The sequence below is a fragment of the Ammospiza nelsoni genome, chromosome 7 (assembly GCF_027579445.1).
Source record: "Ammospiza nelsoni isolate bAmmNel1 chromosome 7, bAmmNel1.pri, whole genome shotgun sequence".
NCBI classification, from domain to species: Eukaryota; Metazoa; Chordata; class Aves; order Passeriformes; family Passerellidae; genus Ammospiza; species Ammospiza nelsoni.
In genome coordinates this window covers 21,754,417-21,767,064 of record NC_080639.1, presented here as the reverse complement: position 1 = coordinate 21,767,064, position 12,648 = coordinate 21,754,417, and the positions used below count along the sequence as shown (strand labels likewise).

At 40.1% G+C, this 12,648-nt stretch overlaps 1 protein-coding gene across 1 annotated transcript in view; it reads left to right on the top strand.

Annotated features, from left to right (window-relative positions):
- CSRNP3 (cysteine and serine rich nuclear protein 3) overlaps positions 1 to 12,648 on the top strand; it is a 98,425-nt gene that overhangs the window by 21,168 nt on the left and 64,609 nt on the right. Inside the window, exon 2 of the mRNA XM_059475663.1 lies at positions 9,959 to 10,130. Within this exon, the coding sequence (XP_059331646.1) occupies positions 9,983 to 10,130 (148 nt within the window). The 5' untranslated portion in view covers positions 9,959 to 9,982. The remainder of the gene's footprint in view (positions 1 to 9,958; positions 10,131 to 12,648) is intronic.

The following is a 12,648-nucleotide window of genomic DNA, read 5'->3' as shown; positions in this document are numbered from 1 at the left end:
GGGAAGAGACCCTCACCTGGCTGCAGCCTCCTTCCAGCGCACTGGGGGCTGGAAGATCCCTCTGAGCCTCCTCCAGGCTAAACTCCCCCAGCTCCCTCAGCCACTGTCTGCCAGCACCCCAAGCCCTTTCCCACGGGGCCACTTTCCAGCCACTCTGCCCCCAGCCTGTAGCACTGCATGGGGCTGTTGTGGCCAATTTGTAGGACCCAGCACTTGGTCATGTTGAGCCTCAGGCTCCTGGTCTGGCCCATCCATCCGGCCTGTCCATGTCCCTCCACAGGGTCTTCCTGACCTCCAACAGATCAACACCCTGACCTAACTTTGGAAATTTGCTAGTGGTAGACTCAATCCCCTCATCAAGATCATCAGTAAAGATATTACACAGGGCTGGGCCCAGCACTGATCCCTGAGGGACATCACTCATGGCCGGACACCAGCTGGATGCAGCACCATCGGCCATCACTCCCTGGGCCCATGCATCCAGACAGTTCTTTACCCAGCAAAATGAATGAGGAAAAGATACAGTATCTTTCATTCTATGTGAGATGTGTTAAGAAAGAAGATAATTAGATGGATTATTGAAACTTTTCTGAGTCTTCTTGAGAATAATTTGTTTTCAACTGAGGCGGGTAAACCTGAGTTGCTTTAATTTTAAATCTTCTTTTCCTGTGTATGTAATTTAAATTCTATGAAGATAATAAGTAATCCAAACCTTATTTGAGGAAGTAAAGGTGTGATACATTGCTAAAAGTACATCTTTGCATTTTATAGTGGTAGTCAAGTTGTGCCAATTTGAATCCTTTGGGTTTTGGATATAGAAGTGGAAGTTCTCATCTGGTAAAAATAGTAATGAGAAAGTTTGTTGCATATTGCCTGTGATGTCTAGGTTGTGAAAGATAGTGATGATAACATGGAGGAAGCACTGTGGCTTTTTTTTTTTTTTTCTGGTTTGGTTTGGCTTTTTTTATAGCAAGTTGCAAACAGATGAGCTGAGGATTCTGCCAGGCTAGATTTTTCCAGCAATTTTCAGCATTGCTTGTTCATGTGGGGACAGAATGCTGTGCTGTACAGTTAATACCAGACCACAGGGTGAAGGCAATCTTACCTCATTTCCCACTGGGCAGAAAACCTCCAAAATACCCACTTGTCTTGTTTCTAAGCTCCTAAAGTTAGTACTTTTTTTAAATCTTGTCATGTAGAAGTAGTACTATTATTGTCAAAAATTGCAGCCCGAGCAAGGTATGAAATATTTGGTCATTTTTTACCTAAAATTTACATCTACACTTTCCTCTCACCACTGTGAACACATCCCTCAGTACTTAAACATTAAACTGGAAGAGTCTGTTCCTCTATTTTTAGAAGAAAAAAAAAAAGAAAGAGGAATACTAGTTCAGAGCAAGTTTTGCAAAATGCTGCAGTATGGTTTTGTGTTACTAGTTTATGCTGCTGCTCTTGGAGTTCAGAGGCTCTGAATTTGGACACATTGAATGATTTGTGAGTTTGTTTTGTTTTGGTTGGTTGGATTTTTGAAAAGCTATTCAACATTACATATTTCAGAGTAGAGAATGGCTACCCCCTGTGTCAGGATGCAGAGAACATGGGGCAGAAGAGGAGAGCTGGTGAATTCATGCTCCCTCTCTAGTGGCTTTGATGGCCGTGGCGAAGGAGCAGCCAGGCTGGGTGCTAATGCAGATGTAACAGGGAGCTGAGTGATGTGTGCTGGGGCTGGACAGGTGGGAAGGCCCCTTTGGCATGTGGCAGTCATGGCCATGCTGTACTTTGGCAGCAGATACACAAGATTCCCTGCCATGTTGTGCAGTTCCTCTGCAGGTGTGGTGCAAGATTGACATTTCTGAAAGAACAGCATGGAAAATCAGCACTGAAATAGTATGAAAAGGTGGTGCAGTGAGCCAATTAGTATTACTACATGGGCTAAACTGGGCAAAATTTATATTAAAAGGCCCTTATTTCCAGCACTCAGGAAGTTGATAGCATTCCAGTCTTCATTATGGAGCTGAACCCTACTGTCATTCTTGCAGCTGGAAGCAGCATGATGCAAAGCTGGTGTGCCAAGTACACTGCTGCCAGTCTCAGAACCTCATTCCAGTTGCTGGGAAGGTGCTAAGCAAGCCAAATGTTGTATGTTCTTTTATAAAAAGGTGCAATAAAGATGTGTTGGCCAGACCTTTGCTGCAAGCAGTCCGGCAATACAGTCAATGCCAAGAGTAGTAAGCCTTCTCTGGGAGCATCCATACAAACCTGAAAATTTCTTCCGGGATACAGGTAGTAATTTCTTTTTTCTTAAAAAAGGATAAAAGGAAATCTTCCTTTTATCTTCCTTTCCAGAGATTTTAGGTGAAGGGATTTTAAGTGATGAAATTTCATCATGAAAACTCAAAACCTTGAAGAGAAGTGCCCAATAGCAGGTCTTCAGTAGTGTTACCTCAAGACTATGGAAAGGACTTTCACAGTGCTGCTAATAGCATCCTAGATGACTTATGTGGAGGTTAGGCGTTGTGAACCTGAGTTTTTGACCCAGCTTCAGGATGTCTTTCTCCTGAATCTCCTGTTTTCCACTGTGGAGGAAAGCCTGCTGTAGCAAGCTTAGAAAATTGTTAAAAATTAAATACAAAAAAAAAAAAGCTGTCTCAAACAGCTTTTGTGGACAAATCTCATATTGACAGGAACTCCCTCCTTCTGAATTCCTCTGGATCTCTTTCTACCAGGTTGCACCTTCATTGCTGAACACCTGAATGCTAAGGTCCCAGCTTCCTAGTTGAATTAATATGCCTCTTAGTGATTTTATTTTTTTTTCTCTGGGGAGCATGCTGAGAGAAAGTTTAAGAAAACTGGCATAGAACTTTCTTCTGTTGGCTGAGTTATACAAGCATTTCATTCAACTGTTGCCATCAATTGATGTAGCTAAGAATTAGAAGGCCATTTCACTGCTGCTGTATGCAGGATTCTTGTGTTGGGTAATGAAGAGGAGGATATTTGCATGCTTGGTTCATGTAGAACCACCTGAGATCTTTTGGAAAACTAAAGGAGCCAGATCTATCAGCATCTGTACCGCTTGTAGATGTGAGAGGTGAGCATATGTCAGCATCGTTTCTGCATCTTAAATTCATTGCCAGTGGAGCTAGGTGGCATGTGTTACAGTGTACAACAATGTGTAGGCAGTCTAGAAGATTAGTGGATTAGTACTCAAGTGTGAAATCACGAGTACTGTAAAGTGATGGTATAGAAACCCTGCAAAGAGCAGACTTGGCAGGATTTGGCTTGCAATGCCAGAACGCATTCCTTGGTTGAATTGTACAGTCTTACCCTGCAGGATTTACTTGGTGCTATGGATTTAGCTAGGCTGAAGCAAATGAGGAGAGAAAGAATTTACCTATTTAATGTTTGTTGATCACTGCTGTAAGCAAAAATATATGAGTTAGATTATACTAATGATATTCGCTGTACCTATACTGTGTAGTCTCTTAAGTGGAATTAGCTTGCTATGTGTTTGTAAATTTTACAGATTGTAGTACTGAAACTACCAGAGCCTACCTCTGGCAACTGGTGCTTATGATTAGAGCTGCCAAATACAGCAAAACATGTATTGCAAACATTAATTTGAATTCTGAACAGCTGTTTGATTCATGTTCGTGTACCTCTGTTGTTCACTGTTTGCAAGCATTCATGCAAATGGTTTTTTGTCTGCATTAATGCAGTTCCTTATGTGAATAGTCATTTTCACAAGAAAGTAATATTCTTTGTGTGAGTGATGATGTCACTGTAGGTGCTTTTGGGTTTGACTACCCCCCCTCCCAAATTTAAAGCTGTCAGTTACACAAAGAGCAGAATAATTCAGTGCATTGTATGGAGCCAAGCAACCACCTTGATTTGTTCACAACCATCTCTGCTGCTGACATTCATTTAGCAGGTAAGAAAAATGTCTTTTAAAAAATGAAGCTTTGTGGGCTAAGAAAAAGACTGAAAAGAATATAAATCACAACAAATAACCCAAGCATCTTGACTTGTGAGCATCAATATTCATGATTTGACTGTGGAATTATTTGCCAAGTCACCCTAGAATGTTATAGTACATGCTGACTGGCCAGTGGGTGGGAGACGTTTGTGATGAGTTCTTTGCAGTAATGTTTTATGTGTAACATCTGTTTCCTGCATTCTCTAGTTCAGTTTGTAGTCATTTACATAGAAGTTTTTTATGTTCAAAAGTGAATCTGTATTGCTGCTACAGACTTAAGATTTTTTTGTACTTTCAGTTGATACATTTGAGGAAAATGCAGTGTGATACATAGGACAGTTATTTATTGAATGCCCACCTTTAATGTTTATTTTTGGGTTTATTTTCAAATAAAAATTTTTATTCAGGTAGATTTTATTTTGAAATGTGATTGGGTCTCAAGAGGAAATTACTACAAAATAAGGCTTCATAAATAAGCTAAAGAAATAAATAGTTGGATTTCTTATACCCTGTCCCCCAGCCCCCTTCACTCCAATGCCAATGTGTTCTTGAGCTCTTTTTCCTCTTGATTTTTCCATAGCTTTAGTCAATAGCTGATTTCTATAAATCAGCTTTTCTCTAAATCATGAGGATATATAATTTGAATAGGGTTCTGTTTTATTATTTCATATCTTTTTTTAATGATTACTGCATATGGTACATGCTTGATGTTTATTTCTCCACAGGTCTGCTCCATATTGGTTCAGTGTCCCAGATGATGTGGTATGACCTGTAGACTACAGCACTGAATTTTGGAAAACATTTATTTGAAAATTTTGGTTATTGTGAAAAAATTGTTGGATTTTTCTTTGTGACTTGTCCTGGTTTTGCCTGGGACAGAGTTCATATTCTTCTCAGTAGCTGGGTCAGTGCTGTTTTTCAGATTCAGTATGAAAATGATATTGACAACACCCTGATGATTTGGTAGTTGCTAGGTAGTGCTTGCTTCAAGTCAAGGACTTCTTGATGTCCTACCCTCTACCAGTGAGGAGCTGCACAAGGAGCTTGGAGGGCATGGCCAGGGCAGCTGACCCAGGCTGGCCAAAGGGATATTCTACAGCATAGAATATCATGCCCAGTATATAAACTGTCCATGGGTGTCAGTGAGACACTGAAGATGTGTCACTGACACCCATGGACAGTGACACATGGGTCAACGTATGTTACCACAGTATCATAAGAAAAATTTTTTCCTGGGAGCACAGGAATGCACTGTCACCTGTCCACTCACTCAGTAATCCTAATATCACTCTTTTTAGGCCTTTCACAGGGATTTGGGGATACCTGCTATCTAAAGAAGATATCTAAAGGTCTTCTGCAATGAGATTGTTAACCAAGATTCTCTAAAATTTCTAGCTTTTTTAGGTACTAGAGAAAGTCAAACCAGCCAGGCTTTTTATATTATTTTACTTTCTAGATTCCAGATAGTACTGTGACAGTGTGAAATACATCTCCCACATTTACATGAAATTTTTATCTTCTAGTAATACCATATTGCCTCTGAAATTTTTAAATATCGGGTGCCTGCCAGGTATCTGGCATCGTAGGAAGGCAAAGCCTGTTGCCATGGAGCTTTGAGGACTTGCTTCCCCATCAGCATACCTGCAGCTAGAGAACTGGCTAAATGATCTCATTGTAGGAGTAGTTTCATCAGGATGGAGGAAAACTAGGAAGTGAAGGAGTAACAAATGGATGGGGGTTTTTAGGAGAGATATATTATTCTCACAGCCCATAGCCACCACATGCTTCTGCTGTGTCAAGTTGTCACTTTCTTAAAGAGTCCTTGACTATGTTAGGCAATTGGCGTTTGACCTAGAGCTCATAGCAATGCGTTAGCTTATTTTCCTTGCTTTAGTACTTTTCCCTCTGCTTCAACTTTGTTTTGCCTTGCTGTGGACTAATGCCACACAAGTTTGGTGAGAAGGATGGCAGAGGATGATGTATCATGTCGCTGTGCAAAGATTTTTTTGTTATGAAGGATGTATCTACAAATGGGAAAGATTCCAGTGTCTGCTTGTGCCTCTGTTGTGAATTGGAAGGATGCTGCTCCAAATCAACTGTAGCTACTAGACAGCTGTTTAGTAATTGTCTGGAAATGTCTGTTTCTAATTGAACCTTTCAAGCCAACTTTTGTCCTTTTTAACCGAATGGATAAGTTGGACATAGCAGATCTCTTCACTTGTAGCTGACAGTTACTTTTCAGACTCTGAAGGCTGAACATCATTGGTGCCTTAGTGGAAGTCCAAGAATATTGATTGACCATCCATTTGTTTTTCTTAGTCATGTGCTGTTGTATGGTTCCTATAGTCAGACATGGACTTCTGTGTACTGCATTCTATACCTATATACATTTGCTCACTCCATAATATATGTATTACTGAAGTACTTCTGTGTATTGAAGAGTATTGCCATCCTATATAATGGTAGTCTCACATACCCTAAGTGACTTGTGTTAGCAAAATTGTATTGCTCCCTGGTTACATTACCCTTTTGATTCCTCCTATCAGTTAAGGGACTTATTTATAGTTTTGCTTTCCATTCACAAATTGAAAATTTTACTCGTATCAGTCTTTGGTGCCTGGTACAATTAGACCTACCTCTTGGGTCTTCTGTTCAAATGAGATTGGACTTAGATTTCTTTGGACTGCAGTTGCTTCAGTTAATTCCCCAAAATCTGAATTTACCTATTCAATTTTACTTATGGTACAGGACAAAGGAAAACTCAGTTGAATTCTCTGTCCTGATTCCTTGATTGTGCACTTAGGAAGCCTTTAGTGATATCACTAACTTTGTGGCCTCACTGCTATTAGAAGTTTGACTGTTGCTTATTCTTCCACTGGGATATATCACACACTTTCATAATCATTGCGTTGTGTGTCCCATGCTCATTATGTCCTAGTTCCTGGAAATGTGGGTCTTGCTCAGGTACTGCAGGTTGCCTGTGTAAATAATAATGCTATCAGATAGAGCATGCCTTTGCACTACTGTGCAGATGTGCTTTTTTTCTGAAGTATATTGGCTTATGGAGTGGCATCTGTTTATACAGATGTTATTCTAAAGGGATCTCCTGCTGGTACATAGTGTGTACAAACAGCTTTAGACACTCTTTAATCTCTCTCTGTGGTAGCCAAGCTCTTGAGTAATGGCGGCGTCTCCTTCCCCTATGTAACATACTCCTGGGGAGACTTGATTACAGAGAGATTAGAATCAACAGATCTCAAGAAAGTGGCAACACCTAAATTTGATCCCAACTACTTTGTCAAACAACCTTCTCAGTAACCTTCCTGGAAGAGATTCAGAACAAATATCAGGCAACAGTCACACTAAATATATGTAATGGCTAGCTATGCCTTCTTTGTGTTGTGGTGATACTCAGGTTCTGCAGTATCCCTGTTACCTCCTGTACCTTCTCTTGATCAGCTAGTGATGTAGAGCTGACCTATGTCATTTCCAGGAATCCTAAGACCCATTTGTTTTGGTTCATTATACAAATTATCCTAATGAAATGGCTTTGCTGCTGCTAGATTGTGGCACTTGTTGCAAATGTAGGCTATGCTAAAACCAGGCAAATTTAAAGTCCTTTGGTGTAAAAAATATTTGTTTCTCCTACTTGCTGGGAACAGTTGTGACTGTTGACACTCTCACTATGTGCAGTGACTTTACTGATGCACAAGATACCATTTAGCCCTCCAGTTGCTGTGTGCTTTTACTGGTGGGAGACAGTGTCTGACAAAGGGGCTTTTGTCTGGAAGTCATCTCAGGGTACGAAATGAGCTCTTGCTCTCTGACTGGCTGTGCACTCATGATGATCACAGATATTAGGTTTGCCTTGCAGTGCAGTTATGACTTATGTTCTTTGGACCTGGAACCTCATGACTCCTGTAGCCACAATTTCAATGAGTGCACACATGGATTTGACTTAGGTCTCGCTTGTATGATAAACTCTTTGTCAGCTCATTTCTCACTCTCTTCTGAGATGTTTGAATGTAAGCATTTTCTTTCTCACACTCCAGCTGCTTCTTTACCCTCTTCTACAGTCAAGCTATAATCCTGTGGATTTGATATTGCAGGCTGTTGCCATGGAAATAATGGTGATTTCACAATTTCAGTGCTGTAAGCACTGCAGGAGACAATGGAAAAGGTGGTTGGCAAGAGATATAGTGAGGATGTGGGGGACAATTCAGAGGAGTTGTTTTTAAACCTGTACTTGGGGGGTGATTCTTTATAATTGTGGGGTTTCGGTGTGTGTTTAATTCTTTTATCTCTTTTTCTTTTTTGTAAATGTGTTTCTATTAGAGGTTGGTTCATAAAAATGCATTCCTACGTTTTTGCAAAGGTTATTACAAAGTGCTGCTAAACTCTCCTTTCCATGTCCTCAGAATAAAAGTACAGTGCTTTCTTTGCAGTTTATAGTAATTCATCTTTGGACAAAAGGGCAAAGGTTGAGATCTAAGCAACTTCTGTTTGAGTCATACATTTAGCCTGAAGAAATCCCTTTCAGGAAAACATTTTTTTTCATAAATAGTAAAACAAGCTGAGAACATCATGGTGAGCATATGTATTTAAATCAGTCTGTGTGAATGACTGTATGAAACCCTAATATATTTGTTATTTAATTTTTAGCGTGCTCTGCATGCAAACAAGTTTGGTGCTGAAGATTATCTTATGCAGCATCTGTTCTTAGCATTATGTCAGGATTTCCATCTATACTGAAATATTTCCTCTAAATTAGACACATCCATAAAGGTAGAGTGAAGCTTACTGGAAGAAATAACTATGTTATAAAATGAATTGAATTGGCAGCTTAACAAGCCGAAGGCAAGTGGCATCAGATGAGAATTTTTGATACTAAAAGCTTAAAAGCATCAAACATCAGCCTTTTTTTTCCCCAGCTATTTACAGCAGCATTCCACTGATTAGCATAGTCAGAGAGTAGATATTATCTGTAACTTTTAACTTAAGATCTTAGAATTAATTTTCAGTCTGCAGTAGGAATTAATCAGTAATGAGGGTGATAGTAACCAATTTTTTAATTAAAGATAGAGAAAAAGTGTTTCAAACTATCAGATGTGTTAAAATTATCTAAAAATTGCTTTGAAAATATTTTGATCTTTTTCTGCTTGGCATTCCATAAATGGAGATACAAAGATCAGCTGTTATATATGAAAGGGAAATAATAAGGAATGTTCAACATGACTCTGGCTTTGTTGGACAATGTGATTAGGAAGTCAGGTTCTTAAGGGTGGATCTAGTCCTTTGATGCTTGGGTGAAGGGAAATAGTCTACTTGTGTGCCAGTACTCATATCTGAATTTCAAAAATTCTAGGCAAGAAACTTCTGAGGAAATGAAAATGACAAAATGAGCCAGAACTGTTTGTGCAGGGCCTGGCCTGGAAAGATGCAAAGTGTCTCATACAGCTCTCAAATCTAATTGCAGTTGTGGGCATTTGTTAGTACTGGGAATTATATAAATCAGACCTTTAAAATAAATCAAAAGAGAGAAGGTGTTTTTTTCTGAACAATATTTATTAAAAAACAATTTTTGTCACGTAATGTTTCTTGGTGCCAAGTAAGTTTTTAAGCCTTATATAATGGTCTGTTTTTGATGAATTACATTGGAGTATTATGCTTGACCTAAATTTGCTGCATAACTGAATATATATGTATATATGTATAAGATTGGCTGTAGAATTTTCTGCATAGGTAGAATACAGGTAGCATTTACCTTCTGTCTTAAAGTCAGTGTGATGATAAATATACTGATGATAGGTTGTGGGTTTTTTGATTCCTTCTTGGAAAATCTGTTTAAATCTCTTAGTTAAGGAGCCATTTAGCTGCAGGTGGTGGTATCTGACTGATAGGTGAACTCTTTAATGATAGATGAATTGGGAGACCTGCACAGTAGTTGCATGTTTCAGTGCCTCATTGCCTCTGTTCCTCTTACAGGTGCATGGTGACAGCATCGCAGCAATGAGTGGAATTTTAAAGAGGAAGTTTGAAGAAGTTGGTGGAACCTCACCCTGCTCATGTGTGTGGGAATCAGATGATGATGTTTCCAGCAGTGAAAGTGCTGACAGTGGAAGTAATGTCCATCCATCTGCTTCTAATCATTTTACCCGTAAGTACTAAAGGGGTGTGTAAGGCATGATGCTGTGTCTCACACAAGCTAAGAAGGGTTCACTTGACTTGTTAGAAATACAGTGAAAGCTTTCTGCTTTTTTTTTTTTTTTAAGTATTTGATCTGTTTTATTACATTCAAATGCTGGCACTCTGAGGAAGTACTTATTTTTGAAAAAAATTACTATTTCCTCTGGTAATTGTTTCTGTGAAAATTTTGATGTTGGTGTGAGTTTCAGAGGAAGTTCCATGTTTGTGCTCTATCATTCACATCTACTTAGTGTGACGTGTTTTAAGCATATAGGAGAATGTCTTCCATTTTGAGTGATGATTTAGGAGAAGGGGGAATATTGGCAGTAATGTGACATGAATGTGCCTTTTTCAGAATGAAAGATGGAAGTCTGCATGCATGCGTTCACATGCATATATGCATATATTTGTAATGTGAGAAAAACATAACTATATACGTTATGCTTTTGTGTATGTGCTTTTTCAAGTGACACGTGTACATGTGCTTGTGTTCATATGCATGTACATGTATAGTAATTGTGCTATGACATACAGACGCCTCGAGGGATATTTTAAATGTAAAGTCTGTGACAGAATGCCACAGAACTGAAGAGTGAGAAGCTACAGGGTTTTATACATATTTTTGACTAGGGTCTCAACTGTGGTAACAGAAGAAATATATTTGTCTCTGTCCCACTGAGGTTTATGGACTTGTGTGAATCAGGTACTCTTCTAATAAGAACCCTGCAGTAAACAAATAAGTCATGCTGCTCTTTTTAAGGAGATTTGAATTGTGAGTTTTTTTCCTTTGTTCCATGTAAAAAAGTTTATTATTTCACTCATGGGTTGTTTGCTGGTTATTTTACTGGAATCAGGATTTCACTTTGGTTTTGATTCCTAAACTCATGGTTAGGGAAGTTAACAGGCACATTTTGCTGTCTCTATCTTAGGTGCAGCTGGAAAGTTTCTCTGCATATATGCCAGTGAAACTTCAGTAGGCTGCTGAAGCATGTTACACACCAAGTATGCTCACCCTCCCATTAAATGTAATCCTTAAGCAGGGTGGGAATGTGGGTGTGGTGTGAGCATCTAAAGTTGTTTAGCAGGTCTGGAAATTCCTAGATGCTATCATGATAAAACAGTTTATTTAAGGCAATTCTAGGAAAGCATAGGGAATCCAAGTACCTGTTTGCTCTCTATTCAAAATATGTGTACCTAGTTATCTGGAAAGAATAAATTAAAGGTTCAGAGGGACAATATGCTGGAGGAAACCAGCTGAAACAAAAATAACTCCCTTAAATTTCTCCATTAAACTTAATTCAGGGCTTCTGAGATGGTTATTTTAAGATCTGAGTACTTCCATGTTGCTGCTTTCCGTGTTACTTGTAGTTCAGCTAATCAGTTTGCTCACCTGCAGTGAGGCCAGTCCAGTAATATTCCTGTGTATTATGACTATTTTCTTTTCAGCAGGGTGATCTCTGCTTGAAGGGCATGATGCAGGTGGGATGCTGGTGGGATGTTGGCAGCAGAGCATCGCTCCCTCCAGTGGCAGTGGGCAGGGACAGAGGAGGTGACCTGCATAGCAGCTGGTCAAAAAGCAGATGCCAGTGCATTTCCTGCTGCCAAAGGGTTTTCATGCCTGTGACTCCAGCAGAAGAGATGAGACCTGCATGGAAAGTGTCTGTCTGGGCAGCAGCCAACCCATCCTGGCATCAGCCCTATCCTGCCACCCAGTCTGGCGGGGAGCAGTGAGGAGGGCTCAGCCTACCTATCTGCCCCTGGGAAGCTGGGGTCAGGCTTTGGACTCTGGCCTTGAGTGGGTCTGAGCGTCCCCATCCCCTCCCCACTTTCCTGGCCAGAGAGGATCCTACCTTATCTGTTACACTTTGTTCTCCTGCTGTCTGGGCGTGGAGCAGGGCAGAGATTAGTGTGTTCAGACCTTTGGCACACACACACACACACAGGCACACACACACACAGGCACACAATCAGCCATGTGTGCACCCACAGCCACACTCGTGTGCACACTGCTGCACTCACAGTCCCTGTGCACGTCATCATGGCAAGTGTTTGCAGTAAGGCAGCCCTGTCAGTTAGTAATTATGAAGTGTCAAGTGGTTCCAGTAAAAGGCAGGAAGAGCCCTGGAATTGAAGTTGGTATATTCTTGGTTATGGAGAGGGGAAGATTCTTGTAACCTGTTTTAGTCAGGAGTAGAGTTATATTTTACAGTTTCATGTCATAGGGAAAAAGCCTGAGATAATGTTTGGAATGGAGCTGAACTGTCTTGTGTGGGGCAGAGGTCTGCAGGTAGAAGTCTTCTTCTGAACAGCATTTGTAAGAGACAGAAACTATTGGCAACATAGATTTTTAAAGTGGTTTGTGTCAGCTTAAAAATACCAAAAATGCGATCTCAGGAATGCTGAGAACATTGACCAAAAGCCCCTCTAGGCTATCTAAGATGTGTGATCAGAGAAATTCAGTTGCCTTACAGCATAAGCTTGCACTGAGC